Source organism: Oryzias latipes, chromosome 3 (assembly GCF_002234675.1).
Source record: "Oryzias latipes chromosome 3, ASM223467v1".
Classification (NCBI taxonomy): Eukaryota; Metazoa; Chordata; class Actinopteri; order Beloniformes; family Adrianichthyidae; genus Oryzias; species Oryzias latipes.
This window is the reverse complement of record NC_019861.2, coordinates 5,539,128-5,563,702: the sequence shown is the minus strand read 5'-3', so window position 1 is coordinate 5,563,702 and position 24,575 is coordinate 5,539,128. Positions and strand designations below refer to the sequence as shown.

At 42.6% G+C, this 24,575-nt stretch overlaps 1 protein-coding gene across 1 annotated transcript in view; it reads right to left on the bottom strand.

The window, feature by feature from the left end:
* emilin1 (elastin microfibril interfacer 1) overlaps positions 1–17,851 on the bottom strand; it is a 33,017-nt gene extending 15,166 nt beyond the window's left edge. The window contains exons 1-5 of the mRNA XM_011487152.3: positions 17,418–17,851; positions 7,012–7,137; positions 6,715–6,929; positions 6,392–6,633; positions 1,412–1,585 (exon numbers count right to left, since the gene is read on the bottom strand). Coding sequence (XP_011485454.1) covers positions 1,412–1,585; positions 6,392–6,633; positions 6,715–6,929; positions 7,012–7,137; positions 17,418–17,551 — 891 coding nt within the window. The 5' untranslated portion in view covers positions 17,552–17,851. The remainder of the gene's footprint in view (positions 1–1,411; positions 1,586–6,391; positions 6,634–6,714; positions 6,930–7,011; positions 7,138–17,417) is intronic.
* Between the last annotated feature and the right edge of the window lie 6,724 nt (positions 17,852–24,575).

Below are 24,575 nucleotides of genomic sequence, written 5' to 3'. Positions count from 1 at the left end.
GGCACGGCAATTCACAGGTTTCCGGCTGGTAGAAACTCTGTGAAATAATAGATAATAGTAAATTGATAGTGCAGGTGTAGATTTTTTCTCCAAGCACCGCTACTACTACGCGCCTCTGGCATCGCATCGCGACCGAGAAGAACTGGTCTAATGAAAAAAAAAGTATAATTAAAGTTTTCTCTGCGAGCCACATGTGACCATCAAAAGAGCCATATATGGCTCGCGAGCCATAGGTTCCCGACCCCTGGTTTAGACAAACCTTCTCATTCAAAGAGTTTTCTTTATTTTCATGACTATGATTTGATTGATTTGATTTGATTTATTGAATTATTTCAAGCATTGTGTCAAAGCAATAAAAAATTTACACATATTTATCAGACTCATTACAGAGAAGTTGAAATGCATGGATTAAAAAGACAGAAAACAAAACAAAAAAGTCACTTAAATCACATTTTGCTTAATTAAACACAGTGATCGTTAACTAACGTATAAGTCGAGCTTGATTTATTGCTTGAAAAGGAGTGGGAAGAAGCGAATTTATGTAATCCCACCCCTACTAAAGCCTATGAAAATTGTAGATTCACACTGAAGCCATCAAAACTGTGAATTAACACGTGGAATTATATACATAACAAAAAAGTGTGAAGCATTCTAGGCAGCACTGTTTGTGTGGAGGTAAGCCTCCTCATTATTTGTTTCATCATACTATTAGCTTACAGCCGCTCACAACCCCATCCTAACATTAATAGTGCAACAAAAATGGTGAGCAATATCAGAGCTATCTAAACGTACAGTTTTGATCCAGATTCCAGCTCAGACGAGGAAAACAAAGATATTCATGGATCTATTTCTCTGCAAGTGGAGGCATCAGATTGGAACGTCACCAAAACAGCTTTTTTAAACAACATCCTTCATCTGCCCCTGATTCATCACGATTTGAATAAAGAAATAATCAGAAATGCAAACTATATCTTAATTGTTTTATTTATGTCCTCCATCATGAGAAAAATGCTACAAAAACATGTTCAAAACACCAAGAAGAGGATTTTTATTGAGAAAAGGAGAGAGGCCTGAAATAATTTTGTTACTATCTCAGTATCTACATAAACAATATTGATGGTCCAGACTAAAGCTCTCATTGAAGCCTGACTCAGTGTGCTCTCTTTAGCCACATGAGAGTCCAACAAACAGGTCTGGATCCATACTCTATAGCTCCGATTTCAGCTGCTCTGTTCATTTTATCAGAGGAACTTCCTGAACTGATGTTTTTCTAAGCACTTGTGTCTATATTTTGGCTAGTTTTTCTTTTTTTGACCCAGGACCACTTTGTCTCAGGGACCCCACCATAATGAAAAGCTCCATGGCGTGCTAAAGGAAGTTCTGGCCCATATTTACAGAACTGTTCTGATACCTGGCAAGAAGAGCAGGACAGGGACACTCTCCTCTCCAGTTCCCTCAGGATCTCCTCCTTCAGCAAGTTCAGCCTGGACCCACTCAGTCCTCCTTCGGACACGCCTCCCTCCAGTTCATTACCTTTCCCGTTCACCAGGTGGTTGTTGATGCTGACCAGAGTTTTGTCGTGCGCCTGCAGGAAGACAGAATATTAGATCATACGTGACAGTAGTGTCTCTGTCTGTAACAGAACGTGACCGAGTCCATCTTCAGTTATCACTTTGTATCATTTTTGTGATGTCTCCTGAGATGTCTTGATGACTTCTCCTGCTCTGTTCCTGCTCCTACTGCACGGGTCAGGTGATGGCGTGGCTCTCCTCCAATTGGTTTAGTTCAGTCCAGGCCATGTCTGTGTTAATGTAAAGCTCTCTGAAGAATCTACACAAAGTTAAAATGAATCCAGATGTTCAGAAAAAACACAGAGAGGTCCAGGACATGGAAGTGCACCTGGTTTCCATCAACTAAACACATCACATGACCTTCCCTTGTTAACCACAACTCCCTTAATCTGGTCCATTCCCCCATGCCGCCCCCAGCAGGACCTCAAACGTGGCGCTTCAGCCGCCTGACTCTTTGAAACTGCAGCTTCTTCTTCAAAACCTTGTCTAGTCTCATTGTCCCCACACACGGGGTGTGTGTGTGTGTGTGTCAAATTCCAGGCTCTTCACATTGGCACTCCCCCCAGAGTCCTCACATTTCATTTCCAAATTTGAAGAAATAACAGAAATAAACTTGTTGAATGTATTAAAGCTCAAATTCGAGCATTAAAGGGCCTAGATCATGCAAAATCAACTTTTTTGAGCTTTTAGGTGTATTTTAATGTTCATCTCTCACAAAATGTGATTGGTATTTTGATCCATGCACCCATTTCTTTAAAACCTGCTCTCTGAGCACCAGCCCCTCCCAATCCATGAAAATGAGTGGGTTCTCATATTGTGACGTCACAAAGTGGGGAACTGCCCCTTCCAGGAGAAGTCTGCACTGCCAGCCCCGCCCCCAGGCTAACGCACACACCCACTTTCTCCACAGAGCTAGTGGTGATCGGCTAAACCCTTTCCTTTTATACGCACGATATGCACATCCATCTTTGAAAAAGTTCAGATGTTGTTTGTTTTCGTGGGCGAAATGCAGACACGCTGCCGAGGCCGACTCTAGGATGACGTCATGAAATGGGCAGCACCCACACGGGGAGAAAGGCGGAGCCTCAGAGATGGAGTCGTCTCAAAATACTGCTTTGGGGTGTCTTTTCATGAAAAATGAACATTATAATATACTTATTTTACACGCTCAAAAACTTTAAAAATAAAAACTTTACTTTGCACGGTAAAGGCCCTTTGAGGGGGGGTCAAACCCCCAAATGGTTTCCAAGCCTGGCTGTCTGCAGCTCACTGTTCCCCCAGGGGAGGGGTCAAATGTGGAGAACAAATGTCTCACACCTAGGTGTGTGACAACTAATGGGACTTGAACTCACTGACCCATTTTTGGATGTCTGTTTAGGAAGGCGGGGCAAACTCAGTTCAACTTACACAACCCTTATCTTCATCTTCCATGCCGCCAAAGACCTGTCAAGTGATGTGCTTCCTCCAGAAGGACTTCAGACGAAGGGGTCAGAGACACTAAAACTGTGGTTATATATTTATATCTTTCTACTTTATGTGACTATTCATAGTAAAAAAGTTACTAGTACCATTCTGTCTGTCTGTCTATCCATTTTAATTTGAAGTGTTTGTGTTCCCTTCTATTAACTTTGTACAAGATAAATTGTTTTTAAGTCCTTTAAAAATAAAAAAAATAAAAATCCCCCGTCTTGTTATTTTTTGTCTTGCTCCTCTGTAAAGACTACCAGTGATATTCGGGATGAGTAGCATGGCGTGTTTAATCAGAGCAGCATGGGTGTGTTCTAATGGAGTCCTGCTGGTGAACTGGTTTTCTTAGATCTTTGACCAACTGACAATGCTAGGAGCCTTGTTAAACCCAGAATGTGTAAAAATAAAAAAACACACACACACCAACTCTCCATCATCTGAAAACCTGCATCAGACATTCAGGAGACACAGATTTACCAGCAATGAACTCATAACCTAAAAGTAGTAATAGTTTTGAAAGCAGATGCTGCACTGTAGAAAAGTCTGTCATAGTGTTCTAATGTAGTTGTTAAAAATGGAACATTTATCAGTTCAAATATTTTTTTTCTTTTAGATTTAGCTGGGGTTGTAGTCAGCTGCTGGACAGTCCGTGTTCCTGCTTCTGTTTCATTCTTCTGGAATTTAGGTTTTAAGGAACTGATCTGACAGACCAACGACAGCTGTCGGATGGCATCGCAAGCACAAAAATGACAATCAAACTCCCACTTCACAGCAGAATTTTGGAATCTGATGCTCAGGGTGGCATCAGCACTGGATCTGCTGCCAGAACTGTCGTGCATTTCCAAAAAGGCACTGACAAAGTTAATGAGCTGGTAGAAAGAGGTGTGGTGGCAGTTTGCTGCTTTTCTTCTGTCCCGCCTGTCCTGAGAAGTGCATCTAACAGAAAACACATGGTGGAAGAGGCTATACTGAAAACTATCTGATCCTTGCAACAGTTTTTAGACATTCAAGGTATTTTATCAGGTTTGTACATCTCTTTGTTCTACACCTTTCTAAGCTTTTCTCCAAATCAGCACAGAGGATAACTTTTCGTCTCATTCAGAGATAGGATCTAGAAATAGTGAAGTATTAGTAAAATGAGTCCAAATCCTCTTGATCCAAACTCTTTCCAATAGAAAAACTTGATTTAAGAAGAAAAATTAAATTTTTTCATAGCAGAAATATTTATGACATCTGTTTACTGCAATTTATCAAACATAATTCCTTCATAGCGTTAAAGGAAATTTCTCTGTTTTATACATTGAACACTGTTTTGGTCATAACGATTCATTAAGATGGGCCACCTACCTGTACTAAGATTCTCTTTTATTTCACATTTTGTTTTAAAAAGAATGATTTCCATTTCTTACAGTCGGATTTAGTCACTGCAATCAAAATAAACAACATTTAGGTTCATAAAACCTAAAAACAAACAAACTATTTGCTTAGAACTAATAAAACAAACCTATTGGGTGTTTAACATTTCATTAGAAGTTATCCTATCTTATTTTTCCTTTTTTGAATGCTTGAGTGGAACTCCATATTTCTAGATTTTGATATCTTATCTGAAGATTTCTTGTAAATTAACAGTGACTTGCTGCATGGACAAATCATTTTACCACTTTCTAGTGATCAGTTGGTCCGGATGGAGTTCGTTTAATTTGGTCTGAATCGAGTCCTGAACCTTGTGTTTGGTCTGTTGTCAGACTGCCGTCTACCAGAGATTTCTGATTCACACCAAAGCTCGTCAACAAAACCATGTGACTAGAGATATCTTCAGTAAATAACCAGAAATTAGGAGGGCGGGGCAAAGCAAGAGAAGAAACATCGAAATCCTGCGATCTGCAGTTCTTGTCGGGATAGTTCATTTATTCAAACTTTATCTTTCACTGACAGATTCTGAATGTTTGTTTCAACGTGTTTTAACAACACCTTTTACTTTGGTACAGTGGAGCCCTGCTGCAAGGCGGTTACTGAGCGGACGGTGGCTATGAAGGTACGCTGGTAAGAGTTTATGACGGATTATCGGGAAAACAGTGTGAGAATCAATGTGTATCACGTTAAAAGTTGTTTTAATGAGCCTGCGTCATGTATAATTGAATGAGTTGCTGTGTCTCATTGTTGCTCCATGTTTGCCCACGGCTCTCTGCTTACTGCCTACGGTGGCCGTTTTGGCCCAGTTGTTCCGCTCCGAGGACGGATTGTATTCAGACTGAGGAATCTAAGAGTGAACCGAAGCTCAGTCCCACAAAACGAGACCACCTGGGTCCAAGAGCGGTTCCTGGTCCCAGACCAGGGTCTGCTTGGGTGTATTCAGACTGACAATTTGTCAGTCACCTAAAACGAACCAAATGTGTCCAGTCTGAATACACCCTTAGACCACTTGAAACATAAGTCAATAGCTTATTCCAAATCCTAATGTAACATGTGTCATTTTGTAGCCAAATCACAAGTATTTTTTAAACTTATCACAAGTTCCTTATTATTGACATAAACTATCATAATCTTCAGATGAAAACAAGTAAATAGGAATTAACAACAGAGGATCCTAACAGTCTTTAAAACACCACCAAATTGCTGTTCATCATTATGGCTCGTCACCGTTCTTAGGACCTAGATCACCTCTGACCTGACTGTCCCTATGACGCTGCATTGTGTTCGGATGTCAGAGACACATTTTGTTCGATGCAGCGCATCCTTCGTGATACCAGAAGTCGCATCACTTGCAGTGGTGGTAGGAGTAGAAGAGAAACAACAGGCTGCTGTCGGTGTTTCGCATACTCACTGCGTTTCTTGCTCTGCACGTCGAATCCACTACCTTGGTCTCCATTGTGCTAAGAGGTCCACTACCTTGGTCTCCATTGTGCTAACTTTAAATGCCTTTTAAAAACCCTGCAGTTTGCTTCATCAGGATTTCCACTAATTCCTTTAAATGACCACAAGTAATCCATACTTTCATATTTTCCTGCACAGATGAGCTAATTACCCAGCTGATGTTAAGTACGACCAGTTCACGTCTATGACACAACTCATCCTGGATATGTTTGTTTTAGGGACAGGAGGGAATATCGCGCTGACAAGAAAAAATATAGATCCATTCACCCGAATTTAGAACAACGTGCGTTATAAGGCCTTGATTTGGTCAAATTAGATTTAAGACCTTTAAAGACACCCTGGATACATGCAGCTCTCCAAAAATAAAAGGAACATAATTTTGTCATTCACAGTCTCAGCAGCAAAGTGCTTTTTTTGTTCAGACAATGCCAGAGGAAAGTGTTTTCTGTTTTCTCATGCGCAGCAGAAAACAGGCTCACCTGGGTGCGATTATCCAGCTGATCCAGTTTGGTTTGGATGCTATGAATGGTCTCCTCAATCTCAGGCTGAGCTGCATCTGCGGGGTTTCTCACACCTGAAGATCCTCCTGTGGAAGGCAGGTCTGGTTTGCTGGCCTCCTGCTGGAAGTGCCGGGTCATGGTGGACTGAAGGTCCTGCAGGTTCTTTGTCAGGCTCCTGATCTTTTCCTCCAGCTGCCTAATCTTCTCACTGTCCTGTTGTCCTGGGGGTGGGGTGGGGAGACCAGGCATGGTTAATTGGCTTCTTCTGAAAAGTCACTTTTCTGCAGAGCAGCTTCACTCACCACCGTGTCCTCCAGCCTGTCCAGACCCAGAACTGTTGTCCAAGTAGCCCCCGTGTTCATGTCCACCTCTTTGTCCAGGCTGATGTCTGCTGGTGGAGACCTCGGCTGGACCGTTGTTACAGTTTTCTCCACTGTAACCATGGCAACAGCGCCACTCCATGTCTGTCACCATTTTGTATGCCACCTTGTAGCGCGGTCTGATGTATGTGCGATAGCTGCATAGATGCAGACACCCAGCGTTAGCCGCCGCCCCCTCCCTACATAAAACCTGTCAGAGGGGTCAGTGAGAGCACTCACGCTACCACACGGCTGCACTGCCCCGCCCCCCAGCTGCAGGGATGATAATCCGGCTTCACATAGGTCTCCACGCCGTCTTCAACCACACAGCTCACCGTCTTTGTTGCCACGAACGCACACCAGTTCCTTTACAACACAAGAAACACAAACCGTTTTTAGGAGCTTTGATTGAAACCAGCTGACTAAAATGTACTCAACCCATTCATTTCAACTGGTAAACCTTTAGAGTCCAAGTCCATGTCTGAAGCCTTTGGCCATGGAATTGATTGATTGGTTTATTTCAGGCAATAAAAACAAAAATATTCAATAAAATAAAAAATACATGGATATATCAAAACTATTTAAGACATTAATTCATCGGTGGATTAAAAGATAGAGAATGAGGCTTTCTTCTTGACATTACAACTGCTCATAATCATAAATAAACATATTTAGAGTTATACATAAACACACACACCAAATGTAAGTATTGAGTAGTGTTTGATTAATTATTTAAATAATGAAAGCAAATCTCATATCTCTCAAATCTCTTTCCGCTCATAGCTCCTCATCTCTCAAAGCTCATCTGCTCCCTATTCACAAGTATTTGAATAAAGAAATAATCAGAAACACAATTTTGAGCTTAATTTCTTTCTGTTCGTCACCGTGTTCGTTGGAGTGGGTCTTTAAAAGAGTGGGAACTGAACCTGTGATCTTCCAATCCAATTACAGGGGATCCACTCTACCTCTGCACTATTGCCTCCCCAAACAAACACTGTGTTTACAACATCAACTCATTTGTTTTCACGATATGCCTAGCTTTTTGTGGTAGTGTGGGTAAAATAATGATAGCAATGACAAACTGTTTACACCAAAGGTTCAATATATGATTAAACTTCTTTGTAGAAATAAAAGCAGCAAAGTAAAAGTCTGGGAAAAAACTGACGTTTACTTTTGTTTTCTTGGAGATTCGGCACATGAACAGGCAAGGCGGGAAACCAAACCTGTCCGCTTTTGATCAGAGGTCGACCGCTTTACCTCTATACCACATGTGCAATGGGAGCTACTAGAACTTTCAATGAGAACAATTTACTCCCACAGAATGAGTTCTTTTAAGAAAGACAGCTGGAAAACCAACCATGTAAAATTCTGAAGAAGCCTTAGCACAGCCGGAGACATGCAGCAGGACGTGACGATGTTCAGCTCACATGTTTTCTTCATCAGACTGGCTCCTCTGTTTTGTCGTTCATCCTCCAGGATGGTCATTGTGACTCTGAAGGAGTGTGCTGTGTTTTGGCTGTGGTCCCTGCAAATACTCAGCGTCTGGAGCTGAGGTCATGTGCTGATGTCACCATTGTTGAGATGAATGCAGGTCTGTCAGCTCTGTTGCATCAGCAGCACTGAAACTGGGTTTAACTAAATATGAGGACTGAAGTGCTGACCAACCCAGAGAAGAGCAGCAGAAACACACTTCTTATCAACAATACCAGCATCTCCCTGAAACACAGTAATCAAGCAGCACAAGAGTAGAACGGTAATTTCCCAAAAATGTAAAAAGCTGTCTGATCTAACTGAGGGCCACTGCTCTTCAACAGTGATACAGAGTAGAACATTTCAACACAAAGTCATTTTATCACTTCCATATGGTCATTATTCCAAAGGCCAAGTTATCCACATGAGAATTGGAAGAAGGGTCGTATTTCTCCACTTTTAGCTTCTCTTCGATGCTTGTTGAAACCAAAGCAAAGTTTCTTCTCCTCACAAGTCAACCTTCACTGTTTCTCAAAAAGCTCCATATTTTTCCAACAGGGCACTTTGAACTTACCCTGCGAGGTGACTAGTTTTTTCAAGAATTTCTCAAATCGGGGGGGGGATCAGCCCTCAAGCTCCTCTTGTGGAACCAACTCCCTGCTTATGTCAGGAAACACACTCAGTCTTTAAGCGCCTACAAACCTCCTTTTAGCTAACATTTGCAGTTAGCGTTAGCCTCGGACACCCTACCGTTTAGTAACGCTACAGCAGGCCAAGGCTGCTGGGGGTCCCCACATGGCGTAAACCCTTCATCTTTCCACTGTCCCGACTCCTCCTCCTTCCCTGTTTTGGTGAAGACTCATTTATCCTGGATTCCTCGTTTTAAAACTGTTTTTCAACGGGTCTTCTTGACTTTTTTTTTAAAGTTGAAGACATCTGGCCTCTGATCCAAGAGGCTCTCACAGTTCATCTTTCAGCTAAGACAGCCTCCTCAATAGAAGGCAAACATCTTTAACATTTTAAAAGCCCTTTTTTGTGATCTTTCTCTGTTCCAACAGTCATGGCTCTCTCTGCTTCTTAAAATCCGTTGGTTTATTCCTCTCTGGGGTCACCAACGCAGTGGCCACGTGCGCACGGTCGCCTGCGGGAACCACTTGAAGCGCCCGCAAAGCCTTTAAAAATATCACAGGTCACAATGGAATTCAATACATTTTAAAAAGTTTCATTCATGTTTGGAACAAATTAGGAGTGCAAGGGATCACTACGGATCACTGGCAATGGTTGCGCACACACATACCGCGGAGTCAGTGACGTGCGGTGAGGTTGATGGCTGGTGAGGCACTGACTCCTCTGGAGTCTAATTTACAATGAAAGAACTAAATATTTCACCTTTCATCCAACGGCAGCTAACAGCTTATAAAATACACACACAAGAAAATATTTGTCCTACAGATAATATTTCTTTTATAGACATGAATAGAACACTCTTCTTGTGTATAAATTATTCATATGTGTACTATAAACAAATTAAAGTATACAGATGTGTTCAACACGCATTTGACCCTCAGTAACTATTTCTGGTATTTTTCCAACTTCAAATTCTGGTGCTTTAATCAGTGTTATAAAATGTTGTTTTGAAAATGATCATAAAAATAAAATAAATGATTTTACTTACATTTTTTATACTTAATCCAATGTTATTTTAAAAAACAAAAAATAAAAACCATGTTTGGCCTTACTTTTTGAGTCCGTGCGCAGATCCGTCGCCACAAAAAGCTCTATGATTTGTTGGAAAAGTCTTCCTTATTTTCCTTTATTTCATATGAGTTTCTCCCTCTCAATGGAGAAAGACGTCCTTAGTCTGTTCTACGGCACCAGTGTAGCTACAAAGCAGCTGTCAGCTCAGGTCTGCCCCCTGCTGGTGAGGCATACCTTACCTACCTCTTCTACGGGCCTATAGCAGGGCTTCCACCGCACTTCTCTGCTAACATTGAGCCCTGCCGTCAGACACGAGGCACAGTGCTTCAGATCCTCTCCCGGAGTTTATGCTCCGTCTGTGATCGCGCAACACTCAAATTCAGCAATTTTAACCTCAGAAACTGTGGAAAACGTGTTGAGTTGATTGAAAATGTATCTTTAACGCAGATCAGTGGAATATAAACTGTACTTACTTTACCTTTTCCTATTTTATCATGATTATGACAGGTGAGGCTGTGCCTCACTTGCCTCACCTGACCGCACGTCACTGCGGGGATTCCACCCTGCCCTCTTCGCACTACGCGCATAATTAATTTAAATCAAGTGCCCGTTCACACCGAACGCAATTCGCGTATCACATTTCCGTACAATCGCCAGTTTTAACATGAGTCAAAGTTGCTGCTTCACGTTTGTATAAAAATGGGGGTTAACCTGAAGCTCCTGTTACGTGGGAGGAGCTTACATTAAATGCTTTAGTCAACCTCATCACAGAGGCTGCGGTTGATGAGAGAACAGGTCTATTTAGCCACTGCTGCTCTGTAAAAAGTGGGAGGGGCTTATAGCAGCAGGGGACACAGTGAAAGACTGTAAAGTAGTAAATTCTGACATCCCTTGATCCTCCTACTCTTTAAAAATATATAAGTAAGTACTGCTATTTCTTATTATCATTACTTTTACTATACTGGTCTGTGGTTTTCTTTTTTGGGAAATGTGCAGTAAACAGGTCCTGTGTAGTCCTTTGGACTACTCAAACCCCCAAAAATAGCCCTTTTCCAGAAAGCTCTTCTTTTGTCTCATCTGTCCGCAGTATGTTTTCCCAGAGGGATCGTGGTTTGGTCACTTACATTTAGGCCGCATTTACACTGCAGGTCTTGATGCTCATATCCGATTTTCTGACTATATCCGATTTTTTTGACGACCCGCTTACATCATCTTTTAAAAGTGACCCGTATCTGAGTTTTGCATTTACACTATACAATGCTGAAACTATCAAACGTAGACGTTCTGAGGACTACGTAGCAGCATTTCCGCCTTCTGCGGACCTCTTTCGGACTTTTGGTTCGGACCTTGCCTCCGGTTGTCATGGAGGCAAGGCGGCGACGGAAGGAGGCGTTGCCTTGGGCGCTCCTGAGGGGGATGCACGGGGGAGTAAAAGGGAGGGCTGCTCGGCTCTCTCTGGGTTTTGAATGAGGAAGTGTTTGCAGACGTGCTGTAATAACAGTTTGATCCAAGTGTTGAACCTTTCCTGCGCGATGACTTCTCTTTTCCGACCGTGGTCAGAAACGCATGGGAGATTTCCTCGGGGTTCACTTTTCCGTTCTGAACCCTCAGCCTCCAGAGGGGGTTAAGAAAGACTCCAAAACTTTTAGGGGAGACACCTTATTTTTAATTTACGGTTCTCCAACACTCCCCCGCTCCGCGCTCACACCCACTCTCCTCTACTTACAAACACACACACACACGCATGCACGTGCGCGCTCACACACACACACGGTCCCCACCATACACGCCCCCCAAAGAAATAAACGGCTTCTAGCCTATTCCATAGCAACGGTGTCCCGCTTCATTAGTTACCGTTTGCGTCCGGACCGGACATAACAGCAGTTTGAGGCTGAGGCCTGAGGCTGAAAGGTAACACGCTGACAGCAAAATCAGCGCACAAAAAGCACCTTAACAAGTCATGTGATCTCAGTTGTTGGTGTCCTGAATTGACGTCACTGACGTACGACTCGCATTTACTGGGGAATATCCGATTTGTCTGCTTACATGGAACACGCAAATGCGTTTCCGATTTATTTCCACATATGAGAGAGGCCTGAGTCCGATCTGAGAAAATCAGAATCCATGCGCTTATGTCCTGCTTACACGTTCACCAATCATATCCGATCTGTGCCAAATGAGAGGAAAAAATCGGAATTGGGTCACTTGAACCATGCAGTGTAAAGGCGGCCTTAGTCAAACTCCAGTCTTGTTTTTTGATGCCTTTCTGTAAGCAGAGGAGTCTTACTAGCTCTCCTACCCTTAGTGGCTGCATGAGGTGTAATCAGGTTCAAACTGAACACAACATAGTACCAAACATGTCTCCATAGCTTGTGAACCCTAACCAACATTATGCTGTAATCTATGAGAGGGAAAGAGGACAGTACCGTACTTTAACATTAACACCTGTTCAAAAAAAAGAAAACAAATTTGATCTGTGTTTGTGCATGTCAGGGATAAAATTTAGGACAAATTGTGATTGGCAGATCCCACTATTCAAACGTCGCTCAAGAAAAGTGGAATTAGTGCATCTCTAAGATCAATTATTCCTCACTGCTAGCGTTTAGCTCAACACTTATCTGATTCCAATACAACGCATAAACACAAATGCACACTCATGCTCTCAAACAGAAGAGCACATCAGTGTGTGAGTGTGTGTTAATGGCTGAGCGGGACTGTAAAGCTATTTCAATCTTCCTAGAGGTAAAAAAGAAGCAGGCCGGGCATAAACCACTCACTCACACACACGCACACACACACACACCCACACATAGTCACACATCATTGTCATTAATATTGAACACTTGAAAGCTGAACACCGGACATACTGGGGAACATCACGCAGCGACAAAAGCAGAAATGGAACCAGCCACCTTAACAGCTGGGATTGGAGCGCTCTACCTGCTGGGCCACAGCTGTAAACACTGAGACAAAAGCTGCAGTTTCACAAACATCCAAACGCTGAAAGTGATATTTTCAGTTGTTTCTCCTGCCCTGCTGCTGTGTTGGAAATAAACATGACACGCCTTGCTCACTGCTCTCAACTGTTTCATGATGTTGTGAGAAAAGTGTGACTGCTGATTATCCGTCTCTCTGTTCATACAGAGGGTTTACCGTAGATTTGGTCCAAACAGCAGCAGATCTAGCCACGGGCCTTGTAGGCAACCGCCCAGAGCAACACAAACAGAAAAAAAACACATTTATTCCCAATCATCTAACATGGCACATCAAATGCCCCCTTGCAGGGCAGTTCCCCTGGTTTGGAGGTGGTGCAGGTGTTCTCACATTCAAAACTAAAGAAGAGCGGGGCTTGATTGATGTCTCCACCTCAAGGATTAGGATAGATTAGGATGCTCTAAAATTAGCATTACGTGAAACATTCTCTTCATTTATATTTTTACTTTTACTTTTTGATATCAAATTTCTCTTTAAATGTTTTTTGATAAGAAAATATAAGGCAGGAGAAGTGGGGCACTGTGCGTTTGACCCTATGGAGACAAAAAAACGTGCTAACCCATGAAATTACAGAAAAAAGGAAAAGAATTAGGAAAAAAAATGGGCCCGAAATAAAGGTATGTAAGTAGAGTTTGTAGTGTGGATGCGTTGAGGCGTTCACACTACTGACTTCTTGTTTCTTCCATAAAATTTTAAGACGTCCATAATTGCTCGACCCCTTCACCGGTGTCACTCATTCATCTTTCATGAGACTGGTGTTTGGAAGTTTTCATTTGTAACTCTATTTTTGACAATAGTAAACATGATGGGTGTAACGACTCATCGAGGACTTGATTTCTATTCCTACCATCCAACCAGAGGGATCTGATTGAGGCAGCTAATGTGACCATAGAGTTTGCTAGAACGTTCTAATAATGTTCCCCTTTGGATTCTTTGGACGTGGAAAAACAACAGTGGGCTGAACTTTATGAAATTGAAATTTGAATGGATTTTACATTAATTCTAGTTTACATGTTTGTTTGTACACATATTTAATTAACACTTGATTATCTTGCAAGAAATACAGGGAATCTGGAAAACTTCGCCAGTACTGTTCATTACCAGGTATTTCTCTCTTAGTCACTCTGGTTTTGATGTTCTGTTTTTCTTGGGATAAAGGTGCGTCCCGTTTCTCAGATGTAAGTTTTGATGCCGGTGTGACATGGTCTTTTGTAAACGACGTTGCATTTTTTGGGTTCAATCTTGTCTTTTGGATGTACCAAGAGTTGCCTGAGTTTTTTTTCATATGGTTTTACTGGAGTGCTGATGTGATGTTTTCTCATATGTTATTTCTCTGATGTATTGCAATGTGACCATTCCTTTGTTCTATGTCTTCTTTGTCTGTAACCGTATAAAAAACTCAGGCAACTCCTGGTCCATCAAAAAGAATGTGAAAAGGGAACAAGGAAAAGACCAATGAGAGCAAGACGACATCCGCATCACAAGAAAATGAAAAAAATGAAAAACCAGCAATAACAGACCACTGCAAGCAAGAAGACCATGTCATGGACTAGGAATAGGCCAAACTCCTTCGCACTGAAGAAAACAGACACCGCAGATGGATTATGGAGGCGGTGGAGATCCGAAATTGAGCCCACACTTCACATGACCCGGGATAAGGGGACCTTCCTGCTCTCTCATGCCTGGAGCAACATCCTCCAGCAGCAGCAAACGGACATCAAGGAGCAGAGTCACAGTCAACCGTTTTTATACAAGTCCCACACAACCATCTGATGATGACTCTGACAAATGATAATAATAATGGATTGGATTTATCTGCACTTTTCCAGACGCTCAAAGCGCTTCCATTGTGTCCATTATTTATTCACTCTTCATTCATACTTGGAGATGGTAGAGGCGTGGCTGCCAGTTCGCGCCTACGGTAGGTGAAGCAGGAAGCTTGGGCATCCAAAATCTTAAGATATTTTTCTGATTTTCATCGAGACCATAATAGATCGATCAGTCTTGTTTTTATTTTCCCCCTCTTGAATGAATGTGGGTCACAGAGACACGGAAGAAGCTGCAGAAAGCGGCTTTTGCAGCAGGTTGGATGGAGAGCGTACCGGGATGTGAATAAACCCAGACATGTAAACGTGATTACCGATGCTTTTGTGCTTTTTAAAATATATAAATCTTCTCTTTAAACATCTTCCGTGTATTCCATGCAATGTAATGAGACACACACAGACAGAATTTTGAAGGTATCTGCTGTGAATTTAACTATTGTTTACATCCGTGTTTATGAAGCTAGGAGCTAGGAGCTAAGTCCGGTACGCGAAGCAGCAATCCGTGTTTATGAATGAATTATGACGAAAATAATTATTTCCTTCGGACGAATTAATTAATTCGTGGGAACAGATATTAATTTGTGGGAACAAGATACTAATTTGTGGGAACGAGATATATTTTATTTTATCCATGTCAGGACACATAGAAGACCAAAAGACAATTCATCTAGATTGTGCTGTTTTTTAAGAGTAAACAACTGTATTACCCCCGTATTTGCTGGGTTTAGTGACCAGAGACACCCTTGAATGCGCTCAATACGAGAATACGGAGAATCCCGATCCCATCGGGGTCACCCATCTTCACTCCTCAAAAATCCTTCTAAAACATTTCTGATGCTTTGTCAAACATTTAACAAAGAACCTTGGAACATTGCTCAACATAAAGAACTTTTTATTCAGAGCAATAGACTGTACAATAGCATACTTTATAACGTACATAAGGAGTGTCACTGTCTCTCTGTGTCTTAAAACCAGGAGCCTGTGTTCCCTCTTTCATCAGTTAAGTGCGAGAGGGCATCTTCGTCCAGACAGAAATGTGAAGGGATCTGCTGTGAATCCAACTATTGTTCACATCTGTGTTTATGAAGCTAGGAGCTAAGTCCGGTGGGAGAAGCAGCAATCCGTGTTCATCCATCATTCATTCATCCAGAGGATTATCTTACTCAGCATATTCTACGGCCGCTTCTGAGTCAGCTGATGCCATTTCTCCATGCAGGGGAACAACATTCGGTTAAAGCGATTCAGGAACTGGTGGAACCAGCTGTGATTTTTCCCTAAAAAGTCGGCGGGGATGCCGATGGGCTGGCATGCCCTCCCCCTCAGAAATTCCCGCAGCACGTTTCTTGGATGCATACATCTCATACAGAGGTTTTGGTGATGAAGGGGAGTCACGTGACTGAAAAAAATATCTGCGAATGCATGAATGTTGAAATACGAATAAGCGGGGGAACACTGTAAATATATATAGGTGATTATATATTATATTTGGCACACTAAAGAACGATTTTTTTACTGCAATAGTTATTTTCACAGTTTAATTTCCAACCCAGAAGTAAGATGTCTCGATCTCTGAGGCTCCGCCTATAGAGGAGCCTCAGAGATCATGATGTCATCCTAGAACCAGCTTCGGCAGCATGTCTTCGTTTTTTTGTTTTTCCCCCGAAAACAAACAACCAAACTTCCACACAAACAATCCAAACTTTTGCAAATTTTGCAAAGATGGATGGGAATATTGGGCTCATAAAGGGAAAAAGTTTTGCCGATCACCGGTAGCTCTAAGTGTGTCTGTGTGTGTGTGTTAGTCTGGGGGCGGAGCTGGCAGTGCAGACTCTTCCTGGAAGGGGCTGTTCTCACTCGTCTACATCACAATGTGAGGACCCACTTGTATTTGTGCATTGGGAGGGGCTGGTGTTCAGAGAATGGATTTAAATACCACTTTGGTGTTTCTTTCATCGAGGAACTAAAATTATGATACACTTTAAAGCTCAAAAATTTGATTTGGCATGATATAGGCCCTTTAAACGGTTTGATCAAAGTCTTCCTTCCACTCAGCCTACAGGGGGCACTGCAACACTCACTGAGGGTTCAAACACACAAACTCAATGCAGTGATTCAGCCACAGTCTGCCCTAAATCAGACAGAAAGCTGCTGCTGACAGACGCAGAGGGATTCCATGCTGTGCCTGATGATGTCTGAACCAGGAGGATTCCTGAAGGGGTTAACACACACGCGCGCGCGCGCACACACAAACACACCACAGACACACGCACAACTATACAAGCACATCGACACGTGTAGGCACACACACTCCGAGAACACGCCTATACGAGCGCGCGCGCGCACGCACACACTTTAGCTGTCAGCTGTGCGTGCGTGTGTGTGAGAGAGAGAGACAGCGTCACAGCCTGAAATGGTCAAATCAGTTCAACTTGGTCAACAGAACTATGGAAACGATGACGTCACGGCGATGAAATCCTACATTATTGAGGTGATTTCTGCATATTCAGAGGAACCCAAGAAGAACGACGGGGTTTAACCCCCCCAGCAGAGCTTCGGGCGCGCTCACCAAAGTGAGCACGCGCACGCAGAAACTTTCGGGAAACCTTTTTCATTTATTCCAACACTGCATACCTTCTGTGCACGTGTCACACATCCTACCTGTGTCTGCTTGCTGCGCGTGCCCCATGCGCGTGTCCGCTGGTGTACAGGCTGTATGAGGATCTGAGTGGGAGCGTGCACGCGGCTTGTTTGAAGGTCCAGAGCACGAGCAGCACCAGCAGGGGTTGGGCCATCCCGGTCCGAGAACAGATCGATAATCAGTCCGATCGGGATCTTCTCATCGCCTCCTCAAGTCCGGCCGTCCCGCCGCCCCATGATCCGGATCCGGGACCACCGTGCTGAAGCCGAACCCTCTGCTGCTCCTGATGTCGTCTGTCCCGCTCTAATCCGTCTCCGCTTCGGTTCGGTTCGGTCTGGAGTGAGCCATCAGAAACAGAGAACAACAATGGGAAGGAAAAAGTTGCAACAGACTGAACCCACAGCAGCTGCCCCTCCTCTTCATCACCGCCCCTCCGAACTGTCCCCGCCCCTCCCGGAGGAGAAACCAGAGTAGCAGCCACACCTGGACCAGACCGAGCCTGGGATCCAAACACGTGGCTCTTAAAGGTCCAGTCCCCTTTCTGTCTCCTTAGAACAGAGCTCTCAGCGTGAAGCTGGAATGTTCTCTAAACTTCAGTTTCAGTGGAACATCTCATGAGTTTATGGATCCAACATGAGAAGATGTCATTGCATTTCATTAGGAAAGTGTTTTGTACCACCGCTGGGTTTCCTCTGTAGGACATTTGACCAGTTGGCAGAATCCTGATGGTGACAATATTCTATTATCTTGTCCACTCTTCCAGATATGTTCACTGATTATGTTATTCGGTATAGTCCAACCCTCACTTCTACACTTGGCAAAAAAGTACATACCAGCTTTCCCATCACATGTGTGCTGCTAACTGATCAGAAGATTGTAGGTTCAGTTCTTGCCCATGTGTTGCAGTGTCCTTGGGCAAGACACTGAAACTCACGTTGTCTCTGGTGGTTATGGGTTGGCGCAGCGTAATGTGTACGTGAATGGGTGAATGGGACCATGACCTTGAAGCGTAAAGGGCTCTGGGCCTTCTAAGAAGTTAGTAAAGCACTAAATAAGAATACGCCATTTACGATAAAAAGAAAGGATTTATTGATTATTTGATAAATCTGGCCTGATTATGTCTGTTTTATTGAATTTTTGAAAATGTTATTGTCGTTCTCGTTTTTATTTCTGATGGTTATGCTGAGATGGAGTGGGGAAGGTCTCATGTTCCTGGTTCCTTACCTCGTGTTTTTTTTCCGTTTGAGTTGTTTGGATTTTGTATTTACAAAAATATTTGTATCTATTGATATATATCAGAATCAGAAATACTTTATTGATCCCACACGTGGGAAATGTGTTTGTCACCATAGCAACTGACAGCAGAGGGAGAAAAAGACTTAGAATGAAATAAAAAAACAAGAACAAAGAAAATGTAGCATAAATGCAAACATCAAGGTAGTATAATTAAAAAAGCTAAATATAGGCATTCCTAGTCATAAATGAATATCCTTGTGTTAAAAAAAACAAAAAATATGTCTATTATTGGGATCATTTAACAATAATTGTCAATAAAAATATGAATCAAATCTTTTACTGTGATAATGAATAAATAAAAAGTGTTTTATCACTGTAAAGATGGGGAGCAGTAGTACATCTTCTCATCACCAGACAGTGTCATTGTGTCAGTGTCCAAAAAAGACATGGATGGGGACAGATCAAGTCTCTGGTCTGCTGAATTTAGCAATTTAGAAATGATGTGGACCCAATTTTTCCAGTAAGGACGTCCAAGTATTTTGGTGGATCCTGCCAGGTTAGGGAGGTTCTCCTTCCCAAATTGACAGAGACCCTAAATTTTTGAAGCAGTCTTGTTGATCTTAAGCCTTTCCGCTGATATGCCTGCTCCAGCTTGCATCATGCTCCCCTCCACACTGTTTTCTCCTTACTCTCCATATCTCACTGTCATTCCAACTCCCTTTTTACGCAATAATATTATGTTTTCGAATAGCAGTGTTGAAAGGTATGTGCACCTAAAGACAAACTAAGGATGTACAATGACATCAGCACAAAATCACTATCAGTAGATAACTGCACAAGAATATCACTGTTGTTATTGGCCAAAATAAAGATGCCCACGAATAATTCAGAAAGAAATTCCAATGCATGAAGCATAGGGGATTGGAGCTCTCATCCAGTTCAACTCCTTGCTGGGTTCTTTCTGTCTACAGTTTGGAAGTTCTCCTTGTGCATGAGTGAGTTTCATCCAGCTTTCTCTCACAGTTGAAAAACATGCTTCATAGGTCGATTGATGACCCTAGATTGTCACCTAGGTGTGAGTGTGTGTGGTTGTGTGGCCTTATGAACGACTGCTGAACCATCCAGGATGTACCCCTGCCTTCACCCAACAATGGCTGGGATAGGCTCCAGCATCCCCGTGAGCCCAAAAGGGACTCCTCGCGTTTGGAACAGGGATAGATGGGTTACAGTTACCACATTTGTAAACTTCAAAATATCAGCTGGAGGTTTTTTACAATCTCCAAGAAAAACAAGAGACTTGCTGCTTCCATGAGGGATGTTCAGAAGATTGAAACGAACCCCACTGTCCTTTTGAGGAGCAACATCCTTTAAACTTGAAGATTTTTTCAGAAGGAAAAGAGAAACACAATTCAGCAGCCTCTCGTTTCATTGTTTTAGATGACTTCATGCCCAAAATATTAGATTAGACAAACTAATATTTTGGGTATGATGTAGTTTACGAGGTGGACTTAAGCCAGGTATGCAGAATAACTGGGACCAATGACAGGTTCAATACATTCACAGCACAAACTCTGAGGACCCGCCTGGAAATACTGTAAGACCCTGCAGCTTTCGTTCTGTTGATCCTACTTAGTGACGCACTGATCTAATTGTAGAGAGTGTGAGTGGATGAAGGTCTATCAGTAGCTAGATTTGGTTTCCCTTTCTAAGTAAGAATAGAAGTTATTTAGCTCATTAAGAAATGAAAATATGTATATGGGGGGTGAAGGGTTGATGGCTCTGCAGTTTCTATCGGCCTGAGTGCCCTGTAACATCTGTCAGGAGTGGGATAAGTGTTCTTCAGCCCTCAGCTTACAGCAGTACTTCTTCATCTTAATACCCTCCTTAAGATTGGCCCTGGCTGTAGTGTCAGCCTGTGCATCACTGAAGGGGGTGAGGCATCCAGGGGTCAGATTTAGGTACATGGTGATTGGTATCTGGATGCTGTCTAACGTTGTGCAGATGCAGTCCATTATAGAGAAAGCATAATCCACAGGCAAACATGCTCCAGGTGGTGAGAAAAACCTGTTCTAAATTTAAGCCACACTGGCTGCACTTGCTCTTCACACTTAGCCCCACACATTGAATGAGAGGTCAATGTGGTAGAGGCGATCTGATCATCCCAGGTGTGGGAGGAGGAGAGCCATGCAAGCCCCAGGTATGTTGGACTAATGGAATACATAAAGTGTTTTGTTTCCTCTTGTGTGGAAGGGGCCACTGATGGAATCTTTGGGGCATTATTTTTTAAGCTGGGGTGTCCAGCCAGTAGACTCATACAGTGGACACCCCACTGGATGAGTTTAATGGTTTAATGTCAGACAAGAGCAGTTTAAACAGAACAGTTTAAACTGGGCCGAAGTTTGCACTTAATAGTTTTGTAAGGATTTAGTAGTTTGGTTTTCATTTTGTCAGTCACTCCACTTTAAGGTTCATGATCCACAGCTGTCTTCAGTTCAGTTAATTGACCTCAGCCTATTTAAGTGTCTTGGTTTTGTTGTTTTGTTCATCCTTGTCAGGTCATCTGTTCTGTTTTGTCACTGGTTTGTTTCTCCCCATAGTTTTGTCATCAGTTTGTTTATTGAATATTTAATTTCCTGTCACCAAGCTTGGTCTCCTGCATTTGGGTCCTCCACCACCAGTTCCTGACAGAATGACCTGACCACCTTGGACCCAGCAGGGGAGTTGTTCGTCATGCTATTCCATGCCACCCCAGATGAGTTCCTGCAGCATTGTTCATGTTATGCCCTTCCACATCCAGCCATTCTGTTCCTGAGGGGGATTGCCGGGACCATCCTTCAAGCATCAAGTTTCCTGTGAAGGGTCACCGGGGCCGCTCCTCTCTTCATGTGTGTTCCTGAGGAGGGTCCCCGGGCCCACACTTCATGTCCCCTGTCCCTGAGGATGGTCACCATCCATTCCCCCTTGGCTGTGTCTCCTGGTCCAGAGGAGGGTCACCAGTGCTGCTCCCCTTCATGGTTCCTGTCCCTGGGGAGAGTAATTGGGACTTCTACTCTTCATGCCTGTTCCTGAGGAGGGATTCTGATGCCCCTCACTTCAGTCTGGCTGCAGGAACCCAAACTGTGTTCTGGACTTGTTTTTTTCCCTTTTCTGTTCCCTGCAGGTCCCTTCTGGGTGTGAAATTGTTTTTGATTTGTAAATATTTCAATAAAGGCAACATTACAGTTTTTTATTTTTTTAATTGAACACCATAATAACATCGATAACTCCAACCAGGCTCAGATCATCTTTTAGGGCTAAAAATGTCATAATTAGTTTTCACATTAATCCTGATTCATAGTGTATTTAACACAGGAACATTTTCTGTGCTAGAGTTTCTTAACGGGCGCCTCCCTAAGTCACCCTTGCTGTAGGAAAATTCAAGTTTTCACAAATCAGCAACCTTATTTAATGGAAACTTAATTCTCTGTCAAATGTTTGCGGCAGGTCTAAACGTAGACTTCGTGATGAAGACTTTAACGTCAAAATGGATGCTAATGTCCGAATATCAGAAATTCAGCCACAGTTTTTCAATTCAATTTTATTTGTATAGCCCAATATTACAACAGTTCTCAATGGACTTCGTACCAGTAATTGAAAAGTAAACATAAAATCACAAGGATCATGAAAACATGGAATTCAATAGGAAAATACTTAATGGAACTAACTAAACTGGACATCCCTGCCCTTAGACCCTCCTTCGCGGTAAGGAAAAACTCCTAAAAAAAAAAACGGATCCCGGAAAAACGAAGAAACCTGTCCAGATGAATGAAGGATCCTCCCCCAGGACAGACAGGCGATTACCAGAACTCAGAGAAGATTTCACTTATCTAAATCTACAACAACATATTTAAAGTCCAGCAGACGAGCTTCATCCAGATGGAGTTGGGGAACGGCTGGGGGCGCGAGACAAGCCAGAGGCAGGATCCACAGCCAAGTGTAGGAGCAGTAGTAGAGGTGGGCCAGAGATGAGGTACTTGGTCAGGTACAGGAGCACAGAGGAGCCAACTAGAATCTGGAAGCACAGGGGAGTGGGAGAGAGGGACAGTGCAAAAATGGCACTGCACCAAACAGAGGCATGGATAACTAAATGATGAATAATGATCAAGAATAGAGGAGAGAAGGAGAGCAGAAGTAGATGAGAATAGAGGATAGAACCTCAGTGCACCATAGTTACCCCAGCTTCAAAATTACTAGCAGCCTACTAACAACTTTATTGTTATTGTTGAGTATAATTTAAAGAACATTAACAGTAAGGTAAAAATTATCTGAATACTAGCTAGTCTGACAATAAGTCTGTCCAAAGAGGAATGTTTTCAGTCTAACTTTGAATGTAGAAACTGTGTTGGCCTTTTTCACATGAGCTGGGAGTTTATTCCATCAAACAGGGGCTTGGTGGCTAAACGCTCTACCTCCAACTGTACTTTTACTAATTCAAGGAACCACAAGCAGTCCTGCATTTTAGGAGCAAAGTGTTCTGTTTGGTTGGTAAGGCACTATGAGGTCTTTAATATAGGATGGGGCCATTCCATGTGAGGCCTTATAGGTTAACAGGAGGATCTTGAACTTGATTCTAGAATCAACTGGGATCCAGTGAAGTGAAACTAACACAGGAGTGATGTGATCTCTTCTGTTAGTTCCAGCTAACAATCTAGCTGCTGGGTTCTGAACAAGCTGGAGACTTCTTAAGGAACTCTTGGGACACGCTGCTAACAAGGAGTTACAGTAATCCAGCCTAAACGTAACAAACGCATGGATGAGTTTTTCAGCATCACTTTTAGAAAGTATATTTCTGATCTTAGCTATATGGAGCAGGTGAAAAAAAACAGTTGTACCTAAATAAAACCCCTAGGTTTCTAACTGTGGAATTGGAGGCTATACTTATGCCATCCAGGGAGACTATATGATCAGACAGAGCATCTCTGAGGTTTTTAGGACCTAGTATAATGACCTCAGTTTTTTTCAAAATAAAACTTCCAAGCAGCCCACTTACTGTTATCCCACAAAGGGAATATTTTTAGAACATTCTAGCCCACTGTATGGTCACATGTCTTTGCCAAATTCAAAGTGTTCCCACACATTGGACTGAAATGATGGACTGATGAGTTTTTTACTGACATCACATGTGTGTCGTCCGCTGTGATGCCCTCTGGTTGTTTTTTACGTTTTAGTAAAATAAACCTACCATGCCTCAATTCAAATAGAATTCTCCAAGATCAATTATTGATTTATCTCATTTTGAAGCGTTTTTTTTTTAATGGTTGAATGAATGAATTCGAATTTTTTTAATTTATTTAACAAAACATTTAAATCGAGTTTTTGTGTAATGGCGTATTTTTGGCTGCCCAGAGCTTCCGTAGCGTTAGTTTCACACGGCGGTATGGCAAGCGACAAACAACAACATCATAGCACACACGAAACAGCAAGCGACAGCAAGCGACAGCATGGCTGTCGGTGAGAGTGGGAAGTTTGTTCCCAAGAAAGGATTAAAATCATCTGTTGTTTGGAAGTGGTATGGGTTTGCTGCCACAGACGTGGAGGAAGAGACCCCACGCTGCAACATTTGCCTAAAGCCCATCGCAGTCAAAGGCAGTGGCACCACAAACCTATTCCAACACCTGGGGAAAACCTTTTATACTGTTCTCCTTCACTCCGTAACTCCTAACATGAACGCGCACCCCCAACAATTGTGCACGCTTTCGCTCGCTCTCGTGTGGCACGCACTCATTCCTCCTACACACGCAGCGTGCTGACAAACGCACTCATAGTCATTCTACAACATCTATATAGTTGTACTAGTTAGTTCATTGGTTAGATAGTTAGTAGTTAATTCTTACTGTTATTTGTTAATAAAGAATAGTGCGTTGTAAGTATTACTTGTACCGGTATCCATTTGCGACGTGGCC